At 34.6% G+C, this 20,877-nt stretch overlaps 4 protein-coding genes across 4 annotated transcripts in view; 2 read left to right on the forward strand and 2 right to left on the reverse strand.

Moving 5' to 3' along the window:
- The first annotated feature begins 30 nt into the window (after nt 1-30).
- LOC110410607 (homeobox protein knotted-1-like 2) lies at nt 31-3,240 on the forward strand. The gene is made up of 4 exons (XM_021420389.2): nt 31-1,216; nt 2,052-2,245; nt 2,320-2,451; nt 2,534-3,240. The coding sequence occupies exons 1-4, from the start codon at nt 1,162-1,164 to the stop codon at nt 2,666-2,668; spliced, it is 516 nt and encodes a 171-aa protein (XP_021276064.1). The 5' UTR covers nt 31-1,161; the 3' UTR covers nt 2,669-3,240.
- Nucleotides 3,241-4,584: 1,344 nt separating this feature from the next.
- LOC110410608 (uncharacterized) lies at nt 4,585-5,342 on the reverse strand. Its single transcript, XM_021420390.2, has one exon. The coding sequence runs from the start codon at nt 5,181-5,183 to the stop codon at nt 4,725-4,727; it is 459 nt and encodes a 152-aa protein (XP_021276065.1). The 5' UTR covers nt 5,184-5,342; the 3' UTR covers nt 4,585-4,724.
- Nucleotides 5,343-6,160: 818 nt separating this feature from the next.
- Nucleotides 6,161-14,239, reverse strand: LOC110410612 (kinase superfamily with octicosapeptide/Phox/Bem1p domain-containing protein). The gene is made up of 9 exons (XM_021420394.2): nt 10,219-14,239; nt 9,931-10,121; nt 9,719-9,793; nt 9,481-9,633; nt 9,210-9,373; nt 8,951-9,098; nt 6,883-7,005; nt 6,652-6,739; nt 6,161-6,562 (listed from the first exon to the last, which is right to left on the reverse strand). The coding sequence occupies exons 1-9, from the start codon at nt 13,319-13,321 to the stop codon at nt 6,381-6,383; spliced, it is 4,227 nt and encodes a 1,408-aa protein (XP_021276069.1). The 5' UTR covers nt 13,322-14,239; the 3' UTR covers nt 6,161-6,380.
- Nucleotides 14,240-19,825: 5,586 nt separating this feature from the next.
- The window catches only part of LOC149527524 (uncharacterized), a 2,037-nt gene continuing 985 nt past the window's right edge, over nt 19,826-20,877 (forward strand). Inside the window, exons 1-2 of the mRNA XM_089782566.1 lie at nt 19,826-19,952; nt 20,772-20,862. Coding sequence (XP_089638692.1) covers nt 19,826-19,952; nt 20,772-20,862 — 218 coding nt within the window. The remainder of the gene's footprint in view (nt 19,953-20,771; nt 20,863-20,877) is intronic.

The following is a 20,877-nucleotide window of genomic DNA, read 5'->3' on the forward strand; positions in this document are numbered from 1 at the left end:
GGGGGGGGGGGGGGGATTGTTAGGTTTCTGTTTCCATATTGTTTCCGATTCTGGATGAGCATCAGTGTTCGGGCCTTCTGAGTGAGTTAGTATCAGTTTGATGGTATAAACATGCAAGTACCAACTGGCAATCTAGTTGTTCAATGTTTTCCCCCTTTAACAGTGTAAAGAAAACTTAATTGAATTCTTAAATTTCCAATGCTTTGAGCTATTGCTTTTTTTTTTTTACATATTATTTGGAATTAAGAAATTGCTGTTGGAGATAGCTGGAAGCATGATCTTGGTTTCAACTCTGGATGATACTGCAACTAATTTTTCTATCCAAGCTTCTACATTCCTCATTTGGTCTTTCTTGATAATAGCAGATATATTCTCTATGATTCCATTAAGTATTTCGGAGATCAAGCTAAAAATGTTAACTCAGTTATGGACAAAAAAATTGTGTTGCAATCAGGCATCTGATAGTATTAGAAATCTGTTACTTTTTTAGAACTATTTTTGTTGCTTGGATTGCACCTTTATCAGTCTTTATGTTGTTGGACAGTCTTCCAAAGTATAGTGGTTTCTTTTGTCAACCTGGCCATAGCAAGCATTCCTACAAGCCAGCATTACAGGTCTTGCAAGAGCTGGCATTATTTTTGAGACAAGCTAAACATTACCTGTCTATATTTAAGGAAGTGGTTTCTTGAATTTGACAATGCAAGAAATTTTTTGTAATAATCTTTACTTTTATGATGAGGCCTAGGATTATTCAATTATGGGACTCACGATAGATTATTGTCCATATTGCTAAAAATCATTTGAAGTGATGTCTTTGAAGTTTTGATCTGCCTTTATTGTATATTTTGTGGAATAAGGAATAGATCAGAATTTCCCTGTCCCCTTCTGTTTCATATAGTTGCCTCACTGTATCAATCCCCTAAAAGTTTTTGTAAGCAGCTGTAAATATTCAATGATTTTATTGAATATTTAAGAGGTATGAGATGGTTTATTTCCCTTTTGCCTTTTTTGTCCTTCTCAGCTTTCTGATATAGACATGTTATATGTGATCATTGGCATCCTTTGAGTATTCTCTCTTTTCTCCCTTTAATGTAGACAAATTATGTTCTATTGCTTGGTTTCTTTAAAGACCAATTGCAACAACATGTCCGTCTTCATGCCATGGAAGCAGTTATGGCTTGTTGGGATCTTGAGCAATCACTTCAAAGTTTAACAGGTAAATAGTTCACCTTAAGGTAAACTGTTTTTGGAACAGATAGCAGAAAGTAGTAGTAGCATGCAAGTGCATCATTGTGATGCATTGGAGCTATGTTATCCATAATGATTACATCTTTCAATTAGTTATGCATTTTCCTTTTTCTGGTTTCTAAATGATGCTCCAACTATTCAAGTGTCAGTGCTCTGATAGTAGCATCCATATTCCAGGCTTCATGTCACATCCATTCTACTTAAATCTTCCTTGTTATGTCTTTCCTCTATCAGGAAATGTTTTGGAGGTTTAGATTAAGCATATGCATTAAGAGGTCTTAGGGCCTAGCTAAGATTTAATTTTTATTTTTGTTAGAAAATTTTATCATTTCCTTGTCTTTTTGTTTTTCTTCCAGACTATCTTTTACCGCCAAACATTCCAGTTGATCCAGGGTTGAACCGGTTTTTTATACACCATTATATTTGTTAGCTTCCTTCTAGTGAACCTTATGTTGAGACTTCTCTGACCTATAAGTTGTAGATAGTTAAACCACCTCTCTCTCTCTCTCTCTCTCTATCACACACATCTCTCTGTGAAAGCCAAACTGACAGCTACTGCCAATGAAGAACAATGCTAATCACTATGATATTGTCCCTTTAATTCACCTAGAACTGAAAAAGGGTCTATACATAAGCCTTAGAAGTTGGTTTCAGTATTTGAATTCTACATCTAGCTTTCCTGCTAGCTATAATTCATAATAATGAACTTATTCTTCCCTGTTTATTTTATTCTTTTAGTATCACTGCATTAACCATGGATTAAACTGGCAAAACTTAGATCTAAGCCATGAAGCATTGAACAGGTGTATCTCCAGGTGAAGGCTCTGGTGCAACCATGTCTGATGATGAAGATGAAGTAGTAGATAGTGAGACAAGCTTGTTTGATGGAAGTTTGGATGGGATTGACAGCATGGGATTTGGTCCTCTCATTCCATCTGAAACTGAGAGGTCCTTGATGGAGCGTGTTAGGCAAGAACTGAAGCATGAACTGAAACAGGTATGCTTTCTTAAACTTAATAGTGGAAAGACTTGACATATACACTGCAGCTAAATGTGCTTTCTGCATTTTAGGGTTACAAGGAGAAAATCGTGGACATTAGAGAGGAAATTCTGCGTAAGAGAAGGGCTGGAAAGCTACCAGGTGACACCACCTCCCTCTTAAAAGCTTGGTGGCAGTCACATTCTAAATGGCCTTACCCAACAGTGAGTGATGTATTTCCTGGGTAGCTCCGCCGACCTTATGATATGTACTTTTCAACAGTTTTCTAACAAAATGTTGTTGCAGGAGGAAGACAAAGCAAGATTAGTGCAGGAAACCGGTTTGCAGTTAAAGCAGATTAACAATTGGTTTATAAACCAGAGAAAAAGGAATTGGCAGAGTAACCCATCTACTTCTCTGAAAAGCAAACGTAAGAGGTAGGCTGCTTATGAATGTATGTGTTTCTCAATCAAAATGAGCTTTTCTCAAGAATCATTCGCCAAATTTAATTTGGAAAAAGAAGTAATGCAGGTAAAACCAGCAATGAACACTTAATGTGAATTAAAAACTATAGAAAACTACTTGTTTCGCTTTCTGTCCATACTGGTGGAAATTCAGCTTCAGAGCATGCGTTATAGGCTATTGCAATGGAAAATCTGGGTACAAGACAACTTCCGTTGAGTGCTTTATTTTGTAAACGTGGTTAGCTTTCATCAGTAACAAGTTTTGTGGTTCAGCTTTACAAATGGGTTGGCATGAGCACCAATCAGTTTTAGTCAATAGGTAATCTGCTGATAGGCAATGATATCTGTGTAACTATGTTGTTTTAGATTCTTGAAATTTAGAGCCTATAAGACTGTAAGAGAAGTCCTCTACATAGAATTAATGTATCATAGGTAGCTGTAAATTTTTAGCTCATGCTTTTATATCTGTGGACAAGAATGGCTTTAAGTCATGGGTTTATAATGTAATTATCAACATGTTCATACTATATATAATGTTTTACCTGTGAATTGATTGAAGGTTAATGCTTGCAATAATATGTAGACAGAGACATGAGGTTTGAGGTGTTTCATTTTCAATTGGTCAAACTATTTAATAACACCACCTAGATTTCTGGTGTAACTTCCATATCATCTATTCGTGGAATGGTTACATGGTTTCTTTTTCTATGTGCTGTCAGCGGTTTTCCATTTGATAAATTTCATTGTATAATCCGGAAAGGATATACAGGATCAATTAAAATTTTGTTTAAAGGAACAATAATAAACTAGCAAAGGGCTAGGTATCAAATAACGGGACTTGTGACCTCCACCTAGCATATATGTGTTTTGGGTAAATGAAATCTCATTCATTTTAAAGCCAGGAAGAAATCCTGTTAGTGATACAAAAACAAACCAAGCTGCATGAGAAGGTACGCAGAAGGCACAGAGAAGGAAATACAAAGATGTGTCAAAACCAATACAGTCAGACCTAAGCACAAAAATAAAGCGTAACTAATGCTTCAAACCTTCTTCCTTAAGTCTCCAGCTGCAACATAGAAGTCTGTTAGTCAGAATATTTTGACATGCTGGAGAGACAATTTCCTCTGAGCAACACAATTTTATCATAGGGTTAAATTAGCTGCAGGATTCTTTGGTCCCTAATGGCTTCTATAATTTCTCCCTTGCCTTTACCCGCAAATTACTCGTGCGTATACATAAACAACTAGCTAATGTCCATGTCTACATAAGTGACTTGACTTAAACCTCTATTACTTACTAAACAATTTTACAAAGCTTTGGGTTGCTGAAGCGAAAGGAGAGTATCCCTGTTATTGGTTAATCTGCACAACAATTGTCAAAGCAGCGCTGAGTAAAACCAGGAAATAGACATCATAAAATATATCATGGCTCAAAAGTGTTTTTGTTGTTGCCTGGTTGCATGGGTGTCTGCTTTTTCAGTTTCGCCTTTATGGTTTCTCTAACAACAATTTTCCAAACTGTCATGTAGTATAATATGCATTTGTTAATGTAAAGCATTCAAGGTATCGCTCCATGTCCACCAGGGAAAGTAACTAAGGTGTATCAATATGCCTTTTACCAATACTAGAATATGGAGTTTTAACATTTTGTCCACTATGCTAGGTCGCCAATTACATCTTGTATTGAAATCTTGATCTGAATTGGTTGGGAGTTGTTCATACCTGAAAACAGGTTTGCCATAAATGAAAGACAGGCATAGCTTAAGGTGCAAACATAAATAGATTCTGTTCAAACTCCATTTCAGAGGCCCCTACATACCAATTCAGTGACAAAACGCCCATACCTTGCAGTGAAATTTACGTTAACTAGGTTCCAGGTTTGCAAGAATCAAAATAAACCAAAGAGTATAACTATGCTTCACATGGATTCCAATTAAGAGGGTATAAAGGATATTACATGTATGCAAACATTTTGATCAGTATCATTAATTTGCATATGCTCGGAAAGAGATGTCAATCATTATACCAGTGTGATTACATTCCTGACCCAGCCCGCTGTCTCTCATCCGCAAATGGAGCGGCAAACCTGTAGGAGAAATCCTGAAGCAAATCATCCCCTTCTTTATCCGCACCATCGTCAAAGTTGAGAGCATAGCTATAAGAATCATACTGAAACCTGGTCTTTCGAGTTCTACGCTTATTGCAATATCCACTCATCTTCCTTATAAAATTCTTCCACTTTGGCCCTGCTAGTTTTTCCGAGACTTCTTTCACTTTCTTCAGTTTGCTTTTCCACCATGTCTGTGTGGGCTCTCCTCTCTGGTGCACTAAGGAATCAGTTTCCTCGATGTCGTTTCGCTGCCATTTGAGGCAGAAGAGACTAAACCAATCACACCCGTTATCCCAAACTTCCTCTTCATGGTCATCAACATCCTCTCCTTGTAGCGGTGAATGCTTGTGCATGAAGATTGGTTTCTCTTCGGAATTTGTCATGGGACGGAAAATTATAAATTAAAGATAGAAAAATAAGGCTAATGGTTTTGGATTGTGGCGAAAGGAGGCTTTTATGTGCAGAAGTTCTAAGAGGTTTAGGGAAAGTTCAAAAGAACTTGATTAGAGGAGCCATGTAAGGAAGATGGAGAGAAACAAGCAAGGAAATATCATGGAAGGTAGAAATAAGGAGTCTTGTAAGCAGTGCCTTGAGTAGGATAGATTATCATCAAGGGCCAATATAAAAATGCCACCTGTATGAAGAAGAAGAATCTTGGCTATCTAAATGGTTAGAAGGGTCAATTTTATTGGTCATTCACTAGGGTGCGTAACAGTTTGTGATTAGTAGGGAACTGGATAATGATAAGGTAAAAACTTGAATTTGACCCACTCCGCTTGGCGGCCCATTGCTACGCGGTAATGGAAATCAGGCGGCTGGCAAGTGGAAAATGTTGTCGAGTGTCAATGAAGAAATGCTAATGCTAATGCTAATGCTAATGCTAATGCAAGGGTCAAAAATATCAGCACTGAATTCACTGGATTGAAATTTTGAATAAGTGTGCTAATTTAATTAATTGAGTTTTGAATATTAAGTGTTTAGCTTAATTACAATACAAAATTGTTAGGTAATCCTACCAAACCTGCGCTACTTGTGATCCATTTTAGCATGCTGAATTAATCGTCTTAATAGCTTAACAATCACTTACATAATCACTAGCTGATTGTCCAACCCATTCAAATCAATTACATTATGAATTTATAAGTTAATAAATTAGCAACCGGCTTGCAAGGGTCCCTAGCTGATTGTCCTTCAGATCATTGGCGCAAGCATTCTGGTTTCAAGTCCTAGACCAAATGCTTTTCTGCTGACTAGGTAGCCAATGCCATAGATCATAGGTTTTAGTGCAACACCATACCCCTCCCCGCATGTTGCACATATATAAGCTTGAGAACAGAGAATTTAGGTCTATGAAACTGGATATGTACGATTTCACCATAATTAACCAATAAATTGCATATCAGGACAATTTTCACTTGTAAATGGAATTGTAAGAGCTAGCACAATCAAGCCAGTATAATTTCTATAAAAATTGGGGGGGTAGTGTGTAACTTAGTTCCCTGTGTTACATTCAAGCCAAGCACATTTACAACCTATTCCTCCAACTGCCAGAAACAGGAGATGATTTAAGCCAAGCGCATTTATGGTGGGTTCTGTCCTCTAGGTGGCACTTTTGCAGCCATTGAGCGTAACTCATTGGCAATCTCAGTGAAGCTTGGTCTCTCTGATGGCTCTGATGACCAGCATCTCTCCATCAATGATCTCCATTCCTGGTCACATGATTCTGGAACTGGAGGCCGTAGTGTATTACTCACAATACCACCTGAAAGCAATTCCAGGCAAATGATCACTATGATTTATCAAAGTGGAAAGAACAGAGTCCATAAATACGTGTACATATAATGCAATTACCTATAATAGCCCCATAGTGTAAGTCTGCGTATGGTTCTTCTCCAGTGAGAAGCTCCCACATCACAATACCAAATGAGAACACGTCAACCTAAATTAGAGAAAATATCGAAACAAAAATCTCATGACTATACATAGACAAAAAAGTTTACATGATTATGTAGGACATAAATGAAGTAACAAAATAAAATGATAAGAGATTAGAGGGCACCAGAAATGTGCTAAAAATCAGACCTTCTCTGAGACAAGACTGCTGCTGCCATTCAGAAGTTCTGGTGCCATCCATGGAAGCGTTCCACGCACGCCACCTGAGATCAGAGTTTGACATTTCACCTTAGATAGGCCCAAATCACCAACCTGATACCAAAAACTAGGAATGAGAGGCCGAATCTATTGAAACAGTTCAGAATGAAATTGAAAGTATCATTCAAACCAATCTATAACAGCAACATAACCTTCAGTATGAATTTAAGAGAAACAATCGATAACAGCGATATCTTAGAGGGTATAGTACCATGCAATCACCAATTAGTTGGCATCAGACTAAGCTCCCTCCTCCTATCAACAGTTGATTAAAGGACTAATAATATACCAGAATTCATAATTTTATGTTCAGAAAATTGAGGTCTTCAACTCAAGATTAAATAGATTGCATATAAGCACCACTCTGCACATTTCAATAAAAATCATTTGAAACATCCAAGTCTATGTAAGTCCAAATAAATCAGTTATTTGTATTTATAGCCCAACAAGAAAGTTGGATAAGAGCAAGTTGTTCTAAGTTTTGCAGATGACATCTAATTAACCTTTTAAAAGTGAGTAGACCAACTTTTCTCTTCACTGCTTCATTACCAAATCAATTTAAATTTCCCCTTTATCCTTCACATTTTGCAAAAAATGAGAAGAAAATTCAAAGGAGTGTTTCAAATATGATGGACTGATATATAGAAATTGACGAGAGTCAACTTCACAACTGTTCAACTCAACCATTATGCACTAATCATATTTTATTAATATTTTTAAAGTACATAAAAGAGTAAGCATGCATTGCATGATTAAACTGAAAAGGAATATGGATTTTAAAATTAAATTCCTCATCCTAAAGAGTAGCAAATCAAACGCAAACAAACAACAAAAAGCTAGTAGTAATTGTGACAGCAAAAAATTATAACTCATTAAACCACAAGGAAATGATTTCTTTAAGTTGTTCAGATTGAAGTGGATAGCTAACAACCACTTGGTTATAGCCATTATTACATGCATCAAACAAAAACATGAGAGAATAATTCGAGATTATTTGAATTATAACAGGTATTCATGGGTGAAAGTTGCAGAAAAAGTATAGGATAAAGAAGCCTCATAATTTGTGGAAAAAGGTAGATTGGCATTGACAACAAAGACCCAAAATATCCAGCAAGATTATTCCTAATTAATAGACAACTTGTGTTTCCCCAACCAGAAAGAAAAAAAATGAAAAAGAAAAGAAAAGGAAGCTTACTTTTTAAGAGAAGCTGATAACTATGAAAGGACTGGAGAAAAAGGGAAAACAAGGACTAACAAAATGGCCACAACGGAAAGTTCATGTTGAATTATTAACGAATATCAATCAATGTATAAAACTTAGATGAGATTGTTTTTGAAGCAAGTAGATTTTTCTGTTAGAATTAATCCCATACCATAAAGTGTATATATATATATATCCAAAGGCACATGGAATGCAATTAGCATGCTAATACAATGAATAATTAAGGCGTGTCCATCCAGCTAATGCTTTTAGTTAAGATTTAGAGCAGGTTGAAATTAAAAGGCTACTACTAATTATAGATTACTCACAAAGAGCTCAGAAATATTCATTCCAAGTTAATAAATACTAATACAAGAGCTTGCTCTGTTCTTCTGTTATTAATGACTGCTGTTTTGCACCAAACAATAATTTATGAAAATCCACAATAAAAGCCTCAAACCCGAATCCCATCCCCAAATCCTCAGCCAAGAATACCTGAATATCTTATATGTCTTTTTCCTTTGTTCGGGTTAATAAACATCTAATATATCAGTCAACTCAGCTGTGAAATTACTCTCCTTAAGAAGAGAATTAAAGACAAGATACTTTGTTAATAAGCCAATTTAACGTACTCCAACAGGGAACCAAATTTACATATATGTCCAATTAATATCCAGAGTGAATCCAAAGAAATGCTAATTGCATCAAAGATGTTTGGAACAAATAATCAAAAGCTTTCCCACCATAGAAGTTGCACTAGAATGAGATTGCAAACAAAACACAGGCCCAAGCATTAACCTTGCATATTGGGCGATAAGGATCTCGAAGATTGACAAGTAAATTGTCACTCTTCAAATCAAAGTGCACTATATTCTTTCCATGCAAGTACTCCATCCCAAAGGCCACATCCATGGCAATCAAGAGACGCTTACGCTTATCAAGATTCCTGGCAACAGCAAGCTATCCAATAAGTATTTATCATCAGATAAACGTACAATTTACACACAATTATAGGGAAAAGGCTATATGGCATAGCAAAACTAGAATTGTGTAGCACCTCTCATTCTTCTGTAAAGCATTTCTTAAGGAACCATTAACCATGTACTCTGTCACTGTTGCCACAGAGCCACCAGGACCATCAAGCACAACACCATAGAAAGCCACCACATTTGGATGATGCAAGTCAGCAAGCTTAATTGCCTCATTCCAGAAATCATCTATCTGATCATATGCATCGACCACAGTACAAGTTGTGAGCAATTGAAGTTACAAAGTGTAACTAACATGGAGAAAATAGGAGCTTGTAAAGAGAAAAGAAAGTGTGAAACCATGCGTTCTTGTTCAGAAGGTTTTCCGGCAAAACATCTATCATTAATTCGTTTAATTGCAACATCAGTACCCCGCCACTTCCCATGATAAACAGTACCAAAGGTGCCTGAACCCAGCTCTCGCAGCTCTTCAAGGTCACTGTTTTTTATAATCTGCCAAATGAACATATAGCTAAATTAATGGGCAATAGAGGTTAACAGTAAAAGCACAAACATCACATAAAAACAATGCTTCAACCTGCAAGCGACCAGCAATGCCATCTGAAACTCGAAAACCAAAATTAGTTCTGTCTGGCTGTTTGGTCTTGATTTCCTGAGTTAATAAAAATAGCATGAAAGACAGCTCAATAATGCATCTGCAGAATGCGGCCACAATAAAATAAGGAAAGGGTGAAAGGGGGAGAGGACTGAGCATACAAATAGAGAATGAAGAGATCTTAGATTGCACACCTCAAGTTTAGCTTTATGCTGCATTTCGATATTGCTAGTTGAAACAACCGTGTCTTGACTGGCTTCATAACCAGACACATTGACCTCTGCTGGTATGTCAGGATTGGAAGGGGTAGATGACTGAAAAACAGAAGCAGCAACTCCCTCAGCAACAGCTTGTAGTTCTTTCTTGATGAGTTCCTCGGCTGAGCCTTTGGCAGTGAAGGCAACAACAATAAATATTTACTCCACAGGCATAAAATGATCCATGACAACATATTATAGTATCACTAAAACCAAATATCTCACCTTTTGTGGACTGTGTGTGGTCTGAACTAAAATCCTTGTTCAAATGGCCTATTGGTTGGTAAACTTCATCTTCCAATTGGGTGTTAGATTCCCCACTAATTGCTACCTGGTTCTCACCAAAAGGGTCTCTAGTAGCAAATCCTTCTCTCTTTGACTGAATTTTGTTAGGTCTTGGAGGAGGAAAATGAGCATCTTGCCGCAAATTCCAAGGATCTTGATTGCTAAAAAGTGAGTTGGAGGAATCCAAAGCATCTCCACCTCTATTGGATGGTGACAAGGAAGTTTGACTGTTACCATTCAAAGGGACAGATTCAGTGTCATCATGTACAATCTTCTGCTCCAACCATGAAACATCATCCAATTTATGTGCTGTCTGAACACCAGAAAATGGAGGGTTCCCATATCGAACTTCCAAGTTTGGGGATCCAACTTTTGGCTGTGCATGTGCTACCACATTTCCCAAACTTACCATCTCATTGGAATCTAGTGGTTTGCTAAAGATACTATCCAAAAGCACCTCTCTCCCTGCTGTTTGCAGCGATCTCTCTTCCAAGATATCTCCCTTTCTAGTTTTATCAACAGGGGATTTACTCTGCTCATTGCTTACCCGAAGAGTCTCCATCATCCCATCAATTGGCATCAGATGGTTAGGGTCTAGAATATCTTCTTTGGGGACAGCAGGAAGCTTGCCATTATATTGTCTAGAGACTTCATGCACTGGCTGTTCTGCAACTTGAATGCCCATTGCCCCAACATGTGGAACCTCCTGTTTAAACTGGTATTGAGCCGGCAAACCATATTGCAATTGCAACTCACCCGCCAAACCCATCACACCCTGGCTTGCTGGAATCCTAGGATGATCAGAATTATCTGTTTTCGGGGAAATATTTCTGTCATGTTCATTTTGTGCCTCAAGACCTTGAGAGAATCCAACTGCCTCTGACTTAAGTACCCCAAATTGATGATCAAGTTGACCAAGCTGTCGAATACCAGCTCCTTGTTCAACAATGCCATCCCCAAATGGTCCAGGCACCAGAACTCTGTTTACTGATGAAATTCTCATAGCATCTTCGGGACGGAGACTATGATAAATTGGATTTGTATTTACTATAGGTGTTACACCACTATCTCTTTGGTCCTGTACCAGTGGATCAGAATGTGTATGAGGCAATGCCTTTTGACACATATGGCAGTCCTCTAGCCTTGGAATCTTCTCAGGAATAGTTACTTGGTGCCGAGCCAATGATCCATCCGAGAAGACAACATGCTCAGTTTGTGGAATATGATGCCAACCATAACCTCCTGCAACCATTGCTGGAATCTGGGCCTGATACACATTGTGGCTCCGATCAGCTGGAAGCTGAACTACCCTTGTTCCAAATGTGCTTTCATCAGGATAGCGCTCCAAGGGAGTTTGCTGGGGTTGCAACAGTGGCTGAACCACAGCTGGTCGAATACCAACATGGGAAGTCGGGGGAGTCATTGTCATGTGCAAAGCAGGAATGAACTGATGAGGGGTAATCCCAGGAGCATTATCAGAAAACTGCTGTTGGCTGAATACAGAACCAGTATTTCCCACCAACTTAGGACTTGAGAACCCCATTTGAGGCCCAAGACGCACATAATCAGTTTGGTTCATACTTTCATGGCAAGGATCAATATATGTGGATGCATAGTGTTGCTGCAGATCATATCCCAATTGCTGCTGTGTCGAGGAAAGGGGCACCGTCCTCTCTAACTCAACCTCAGGTTGAGAAGACAATGTCTGAGGAGGACCAGACTTGACCACTGGAATTCCTAAATGAGCAGCAGGATTAGGATCCACAGCCATCATTTTTGGAGCAGTGTCATGAGAATTAGCAGAATTCCCACTAAGTGACGACATGTTTGCCGATGGAAGACCACTAACATCCCCTTGACCAGCACCGATGCTATCAACAGCCTCAGTCCCACTAAAATCAGAATTCTGTGTTGAAGCCACACTTGCTATGCTCTCCTTCCGTGTGATGCCACCAGCAGCTCCATCCATAATTCCATTAACTGCCTCAACATATTTCTGCGCATTGTCATGTAAATCCCCAAATTGAACCATACCAGAAGCATCAAGTTCAGAAGCCGAAAACAAAAATACCCTTAATTTAGCTGAACCATCTGGAGACCTTTCAACCACTTTCTCATACTCATCCATCATATTATCAAGATCATCTGAGCATGAAATGGACACCAATGCATCAAGATCCTCATCAGGAAGCTGGTACTTAATAACTATAGGTTGCCCATAAGCATCCACCATTTTTTGCACGAAGTCATTAAAGCTCACATCTCTCCTAAGGCTAATAATCCTTGTCTGACCCCCGACATATCTCAACATGCCATCACTAGGTCTAGGCAATATCTTCCCACCAAAACTACACAAAAACTTAACTTTTTTCCCTGACACCGAATCATCCCCACCCTCATCACTCACCTGATCAGCCCCACTGCCATTACTCCTAGGTCCCAAATTTGGTTTATAACCAAGCCCACTCATTAACTCATTACTCAACTGATCACTCCCATTGCCACTACCCCTGTTTCCCATATCGGAACTATGTCCAAAACCTGTTGGCAGCGTATCATTACTGACCTGATCACTCCCATTCCCACTACCCCCATTGCCCAAACTAGGACTAAAATTATGCCCAGCTACCACATCATTACTAACCTCATCCACAGCATTAGCAACCACCCTATTGCTGAAATTGGGATTATAACCAAACCCAACAACCGGATTCATACTCGGATGCCCCACTGGCACAGGTACAGGAACAGGCATCGGCAGAGGCACCTGAGCCCTCCATGCAGGGACACCTGGAGCCAAGGGCACTGGATTCGCATACCCTAAGCCTACAAAACCGGTGTCAGGCACTGTTGCCGGATAAAAAGCAGGCATGGAACCAGAACTCCCAGGCTCCCGAGCCGGGTTGGGAAAAAATCCTTCAACATTTCTACAGCTGGCATTAGTAGTAGCTGCCACCGCAGCCCCAACGCGGGGCTCTTCAGCTAATCCAGATACATTCAATGGTCTCAGATCTTTTGGTATTGAGTTTTGATCAAATGCCATAATCTACAATAAAGGGTTCAGCTAAAACGGGATTTCAGCTTAAATGTAGTGTAAATCAAGTGTAGAAGGGATAAAGCTAGGGTTTTGGTTTCTGGGTTTTGTTTCTATCTTTAAAACATACAAGAATTTTCACAAACTAGCCGCAAGAAATTTTCACAACCTTCTTTTACATAAAAGGGTCTTTTCTAAAACAACGAACGGACCTAAAAAAAAGTTCACAAAAAATATACACAGATTAATAAGTGCCAGATTTAAGGAGAGAGCGAGAGAGAGAGAGAGAGAGCTAAGATGGCAGTAAAAGAGAGAGAGACACTGGGTCGGTGCTGTTGCTGGAGCTGGTTCTGGGCCGCCTTTGATTCAGTGCTTTGTTTGCGCTTTCGATGAATCTTTTCTTTCTTTCAAACTCTCTTTTTGTCTCTCTGCTTCGTATCTCCCCCTCTCTCTCTCTCTCTCTCTCTCTCTCTGGGAATCTGGTTGTTTGATTTTTATTTTGTTTTGAAAATAAAATTCATCACGGGATTGGCCTTTTCTTCTTCTTCTTCTTCTTCTCTGGGTGGTGGTGGGGTTTTAATTTTCTCGCGAAAACTGAAGGGGATTGAAAATGGCAGCGACTATTTTTGGGTTTTAATCTTTATATTAAGTTTTTCTCTTAAGTTATGAGGCATTGAAGACAGAGAGGAAAGGAGAGAGACTAGGGGTGACGGCACGTGGATGGTTTCATGCAGAATTTCAGTCAAATCCAAAAGAACCCTCATTTTTTGGGATGATCTACAGAAACAGAAGATGGTGACAAACACGAATGGAAGATGGACCTTGGTGGGCTCTTTCTCTAAATTCTTTTTGTTCTCTTTTTCTTTAATTATTCTTTGCCCATAATCCATTATCAAATCTTTTCCTTTGCCCCATCAAGGAAACGATTTGCTTTTCCAAGTAATTAAAATACCAAATTAGCCTTTCCAGCATTTTCTTTCTTTGGTATAGAAGAAAATCTTAATCTTTTTCTTTTTTATTAGAGTCCCATAATACTGTTTATTTCTTTTTTAGGGGTAGTGGAGTCCCAACTTCCATCTCCCTTGGACCTGTTATAGTGGTATCTTGTAAGTGTGTTACCCAAAATAGGGGAAACTCATGTTTTTTTGTTACGTGGGATAGTATGCAAAGGTCACCTACATACTTTACTTGAATGTGCTGAAATATGATTCAATTCATATGGAAACCCCAACTCAATGAGATTTAGAATTTACCGGTAAGATAATGATTCAATTCTAAATTAATTTAACTCCAAAATGATCTTGTTTAATTTTGGGCTTAACTTGAATCTAATTGTTTTTCAATGACACAATAAATAAGTCGAAAATGACCTAAACTAAAATAATCCATTCAATTTATGTAAACCTAACTTATCTTTCAATAGTAAATACCTTGGAAGTAACCTACATTAAATTTGAAATAATTAATAATCTTCTCCAAACCAAAATTAATCCTTTAGAAGTTGATATCTACGGTGTTTGAATTTCAATACTCTTTCTTGTATGATAAAAAAAAAGCATAATAATCAAACAAGTTTCTAAACTATTTAAAAATTTTTAAATAAGTCTTTAATTTTTTATTGTGCTTAATCCAATTCTTATATATTTATTTTGTATTAAATAAGCTTTTATTAATTACCATTAATTAAAATAACTTATCATTTTATACCCATATGATATTAATATAGAGTTAATATAGAATGTGAAAAATGTCACATCATCTTATTATCATTCCAAATTAACAAGTCGTGTTGTTATCAATTATGATAAGTTAGCATGTCATATTATCAGTAATTATAATATATTAACATGTCATATATAATCATGTCTTATAGAATGACAAATGATAATTTGATTAAGACAATCATTAATCATAATAACATATTTGACTTAAAATAAAAATATAAAAATTTGATTAAAAGTAATAAAAGTATAAAGTCTTATTTAATTTTTTTAAAATTCTTTAAAAACTTTTTTAATTATTATATCATAAAAAATATTTCAATTTCTTTTTTTTTTCAAATCTTCCTCTTTTTCGTAATCTACTCTTTTTTTTTTATTAATTTTATTTTTCACGGGGTTGATCTTCCAAAATGTTGAAATGTTGATGTTGCAAGGACTCTATAAGTAAATGTTTAATGAATAAAAATATTTGCAAATCATTTTATTATTTTTCAATATTAAGGAGTGATAAATTGAACTTATCTAGATATGAGTGGAAAACCTTATCTCTCAAATCTAATGAAGGTACTGTACCTAACTTTCATCTCTCAATTAAAGAATTATAATAAATAAATAAATATAATATAGATAAATATTCAAACATTTAATTTAATAGTTAATACATATCCTCTTTTAAAAATAAGATTCAAATTCTCTTTTTAAATATAAAAAATTGTAAAGTAAATAGGCCCACTTCCCCTTTGTAAAATAGAAAAAATAAAAGGCTTTCTCTTTGGATCAACAAGTGTAAAAAAAGGCAAAAGTTTCAAAGGAGATGTTGGAGGATGCAAGAACAACTAATTTTTCAATTGTTTGGAGTATAAAGCCATCCATTATGGTGTAGGCAGTTAGTTACATATAATTTTTTTTAGGTGGACGGTTGTTAGTTGAAGATCCTTTTAGGTAAATATTATTTGTTAAACGCTTGTAAAACTTTTAGATTAAATTATTAATCTGGATTATTTAACAATAGAATAATTAAGTAAACAGATTGAAATCATGGGCAAAGAAAAGTAGCGCAGCAAAGACAAAAAAAAAACAAAGTGTAGAAAAAAGTTTATATTGGAAATTTAAAAAAAATATATTAAAACGTCAAAGCTTATATTCCGTGGGGAAACCGCGTTAATTAAATTATTTGACAAAAAGAAAAAAAGGTGTAATAATATCATGCAAAGAAAGCGCTTTGAGCGAGATAAGGTTTCTTGACTTTGTTGGTGAAAAGTATAATTTTTTGTCTTTGTCTTTGATAATAAATAAAATCTGATAAAGCAAAAAGTATTTATTCTTGACCAAAAATCCAGATTGTTTAAGCAAAATGTCAAAGACCAAATGAGACGTTGAGATTTTTGCCCTTTTGTGTTAGTTGGTTTGACTGTTAACTGTTTTCACCGAAAGCAAGCATCGTAGCAATTATCCTTCTTGTCATTAAAGCTCACAGGGTTTTGGGTTGAATGACCCTTTTTCTTTTTCCTTTAGTTTATCCCATATTTGCTTACAAGTAATCATATTTTCTTAAGACTTAAGGCATCCAATCTTCCTTATTCATTATTAACAACATTGACAATGACATAGTGAAAATTGTTTAAATAAGTCAAGATTTTTTGATTTGGGTGGGTCAAGATAAGAATAATAGGTCTAATTGTAATTTAAATAAGAGTAAACATATAATAAAATTTTCATTGGTAATTAAAAAATAACAAAAATCATATTAAATTCAAATAAAAATTCATTAATTAAGGCATAAATAGAATTAATATCTTTTTATAATTAAACAAAATAATATTGCTTAATAAATGATTATATAAAATTTATATATTTATTACTATTTTTTACTAAACATAGAGTTGAAGTTGCAAATCTTGTGAAAACAAATACATAGGTTGATATATAAAGAATAAAATAGGAGAGAAAAAAACGAAAGAAAGAAAAGTTGAATGCATAATTGATTTGACATACAAAATATAGCATCTACATTTCAATTAACTAATGCATTTTCGTTTATTACTCTTGATGAAATAATTATTGTCAAGATATTTTTAAATTAATTGAAAAGGTGGGTGGTGATTTAAAGAGTTAAAAATCAACTATAGTAATACTTACATAAAAAACAAAGTAAAAAAAAATTAAATCAGTAATTAAGATTAAAACTTCAAACATACATCAACGAATATAGAATTTATCATATCAATAACAAAGTTTTGTAAAAGAGAGGCCATGTTGTGAATTCTTGAGAGGTCAAATTCAAAAATTTCCCATTTTACTTGAGAAATGCTACGTGTAAACTAAACAAACATTTCAAGAGCCAACGGGAGCAAGGCCACTGTCCAGCCCTACGATGACTTGGCCCTTAAGCAATGGAAACATATACCTATGTCAGTGACAAGTACAGTGATGTTTTATTATTGTAAATCTCTTGTACAATTACAAATATGTAACGTGACTTGAAGTTTTTTGACACTTTGAGTAAATTATGGAAGTAATTGTATGTATAATATTAAATATCAATATGGAACTTTCTTATGTGTTTCGATGATTGTTTGTCATCTAAAGAAGGAGATTTTTACCCTACATAGATGGAAAAAAACAATGATGGTGTTCTATTATGACTTCTATAGTATTTTTCATAATTTCACTTAGTCGCTGAGTCAAGGTGAAACGGGAGTAGCCATTGCCAGCTCTCAATTTTTTATTATTTTATTAGGTTAAAATATACTAATTTTATCGATTTTTGATTATAATTATATATAAATTTATTAATTTTTAAAATAAATATTTTATTTTTTAAAAAATCATTAAATATATAAAGTCTTTTTATTAGTTAACTGTCAATATTTTTATTAATTTGATGTCATAATGGTATTTTTAAAATAATTTTATTTTTTATTAATTTTAAAAATTATTATTCTATAATTATAATTTTTTTTGAATTTTTTTAATGATCTCTAGACCCTTTGGAACGCACAGTGCTCCCCAAGGGAGCTTAGGAAGATCTGACTAGAGCTAGTATTCCATGGCTAGATCCGAAGATCTGACTAGACGAGTCGATCTAAGAGAAAAGGAAACGAATGAAAAAAAAATATTTTAAATATTTTATATTTAAATATTAATACCATTTATACTTTAAAATAAAAAATTTATTTTAAAAATAAATAGATTTATATGTAATTATAATTAAAAAAAATAAAAAAATTAATATTTTTTTATTATATATAATTTTAAATATATAAATTTATAATTTTATATAATTACTTTTTAATTATTTTTTATATAAAATCTTAAATATGTCTCTGATTCTATCCTCAATGAATTACAAATCTATCATCAATGAACCATGAATATTTGAACTTTGGAAGCTATTCTTCCAAAATTTTCATCCCTCAAGAGAATTTGAAATCATTTTTTCCAAATTTGGAAAAATCTTCAAAGTACTCATACGCAAGAAATTTATGGCGACATCATCTTATCCACTTAGGATGCCTAGAAACATGTTCGCAACGACCAACGAGTTGACCAGTTGTTAAAAGCCTAAAATGGTAGGACACAATGTGGTTTCCTAAAATTGATCAAATCAGTGAAAAGATAGGATACCCCACACGTTTATGTTGTCTTTTCGTTTGGAACGACTAGACACTTTGTGACAGAGATTGGTGGCGCTCACCGACTGGCTTCTTTACAATTTTTATTTTGTTTTGATTCCTAAATTCCAACCCCTTTCCTCTTTTAGTGGCAACTTTTTGCTTCTAGTTGGGGTTAGCTTAATTTAGCACTAGCAAGAAAACACAATATGGTATTTGTCTGCTATGGACTACCAAAGGCTCATATGTGTATAATAAGTTATTTTATAATTTATATTCTAGAATGTATGTATATATGTAGTTCTAAAAGTACCAATCTTAGCAAATTTTTTTATTAATAAAATAGACATTCATTTTGATTAAATTTTTAAATTAATTTTTTTCTATTACTGTCAGTAGAATATAAATTTTTAGATAATAATCCTTTAGAGAACTCTTAAGCAGTTAAAATTCATTAAACAAGTACAAAGTTAGAGTTGATGAATAATTAATCTCATATTATTATACGTATTGATACTTCATCTTACCATAATCCCAACTTAAAAAGTGTAAAATTAGAGTTCATGAATCATTAAATTTTATATTATTATACATATCGAGCCTTGGTTTAAAATTAGAGTTCATGAATAATTACAATTATCTTTATATTATTAGACTTGGTTTCAATCTTGTATTATTAGAGTTCATTTTGGGAATGGGAATTAGGCTTGTATTTACTTTATGATTATCTTTAAAATCATGAGTTATCTTTCACTTTTTTTTAAAAAAAAATAATAATCACGAGTTTGAAGTTGGGGGATATTCAAATTCAAAATTTGTTAAATCAATCTCTCAAGTGGGTTTGCATATCCTATCCTAACAATAGTCTTTTTATTTATATATTTGAGATTAGTTATACTTTATTCATACTCTCCCCAACTGCTTAGAAACTGGGTCCATCTTTCCCATTGTTCTCACCGTCTAAAATAAATATCCACATTCTGACTGACTGTATGTGCCCTTGATTTTCTTTCTGATGTAATATAGAAAACTAGGAAGAGACAACACCTTAATATATATTTTGAGTGGGCTATGAACGAAACCGCTGTATCCACATGTTTGTTAAACAGCAGCACCACAAAGCAACGAAATTTCGTAATGGGAAGTTGCCAATCACCATTCACCACACCTTTGACAATATGGGAGTATCTTTGGAGACGTTGACAACATCGGTCCATCCGAGGAAGGTCGTATCTTATGGATTCTTGTACTCCATACCTTTGTTTTTTCACTGTCTTGCTGTTGAGTATCTTTGCGTTCTCAAATGTACGTGACCAATTTTTGTTTGCTTCTAAGCCTAATTAGCATTTTTTTTCCCTAAAACCAGATGGGCCTAGGAAATTGGAAAAGTTGATAAAAATTTAATATGATTCGGATCATAAAAATTTATTAATTAATTGAGATATTATTTAATTAATAAATTAATAAATTATATATTAATTAACAAAAATTGATTTATTAAAGTATTTTTTTAAATATTGAACTTAATACATATATTGTTATTGTGATTATATGAATATTAACTAATTATCAAATTACGAATTATTAATATTTGTAAAAAGCAAATTATTAAAAACGTCATGAAAAATGATAAAAAAAATAAAATTAAAGGCAATAGTTTTGTAGTGAAACTTATGTCTCGGAAAGTTACACTTAAAGTAACAATTACATTATATAATTTTTTCTTATGAGAATACTATTTCAGAACTTCTTAATATATTAATAAAAGTTAAGGATGAGGCATAATAAGATATCAATTTTAAAAAAAAAAGTAACGTTGAAGTCATATTTAATAAAAACCTTTTAATTAAATTATATATAATTTTAATTTATAAAGAGATTATTAATTTATATATCAAAGGAGATATATGTGTTTTTTTAAAAAATGTATTATGTTATAAATTTAACGAATTATTAATTTATCATATTAATTTCAAATTGAGACCGATTAAAAATATTATATAATAAAAATAATTAATTTATCAAATATTAATTTATAAAGATTTTACTATAACGGTTGAAATGTTTTTTGTGAAATAGTTGTCAAGACTTTGTGAATATTGAATTCCCTGTTTTCTCAATCAGGGGAAGAAATGGGGCTTCGGCGCCACTGCCTTGGGCTATGTTACTTAGGACTGGGCAACGGTCGGTTGGAACCGCCCAACCGACCGCAACCGTCGGTTGTGCCGAT

Source organism: Theobroma umbraticum, unplaced genomic scaffold, assembly GCF_002168275.2.
Source record: "Theobroma umbraticum cultivar Fairchild unplaced genomic scaffold, ASM216827v3 scaffold_56.0, whole genome shotgun sequence".
Taxonomy (NCBI): domain Eukaryota; kingdom Viridiplantae; phylum Streptophyta; class Magnoliopsida; order Malvales; family Malvaceae; genus Theobroma; species Theobroma umbraticum.

Excerpts from the sequence above, each read along its gene's own strand:
- LOC110410612 (XM_021420394.2), bottom strand. The coding sequence starts at position 13,321 with ATGGCATTTGATCAAAACTCAATACCAAAAGATCTGAGACCATTGAAT. Across the intron at positions 9,794-9,930 it reads AGCATAAAGCTAAACTTGAG|GAAATCAAGACCAAACAGCC; the intron begins GTGTGCAATCTA and ends TTATTAACTCAG. Across the intron at positions 9,099-9,209 it reads GCTTTACAGAAGAATGAGAG|GAATCTTGATAAGCGTAAGC; the intron begins GTGCTACACAAT and ends TGCTGTTGCCAG.
- LOC110410608 (XM_021420390.2), bottom strand. The coding sequence starts at position 5,183 with ATGACAAATTCCGAAGAGAAACCAATCTTCATGCACAAGCATTCACCG.
- LOC110410607 (XM_021420389.2), top strand. The coding sequence starts at position 1,162 with ATGGAAGCAGTTATGGCTTGTTGGGATCTTGAGCAATCACTTCAAAGT. Across the intron at positions 1,217-2,051 it reads ATCACTTCAAAGTTTAACAG|GTGTATCTCCAGGTGAAGGC; the intron begins GTAAATAGTTCA and ends AGCATTGAACAG. Across the intron at positions 2,452-2,533 it reads CTAAATGGCCTTACCCAACA|GAGGAAGACAAAGCAAGATT; the intron begins GTGAGTGATGTA and ends ATGTTGTTGCAG.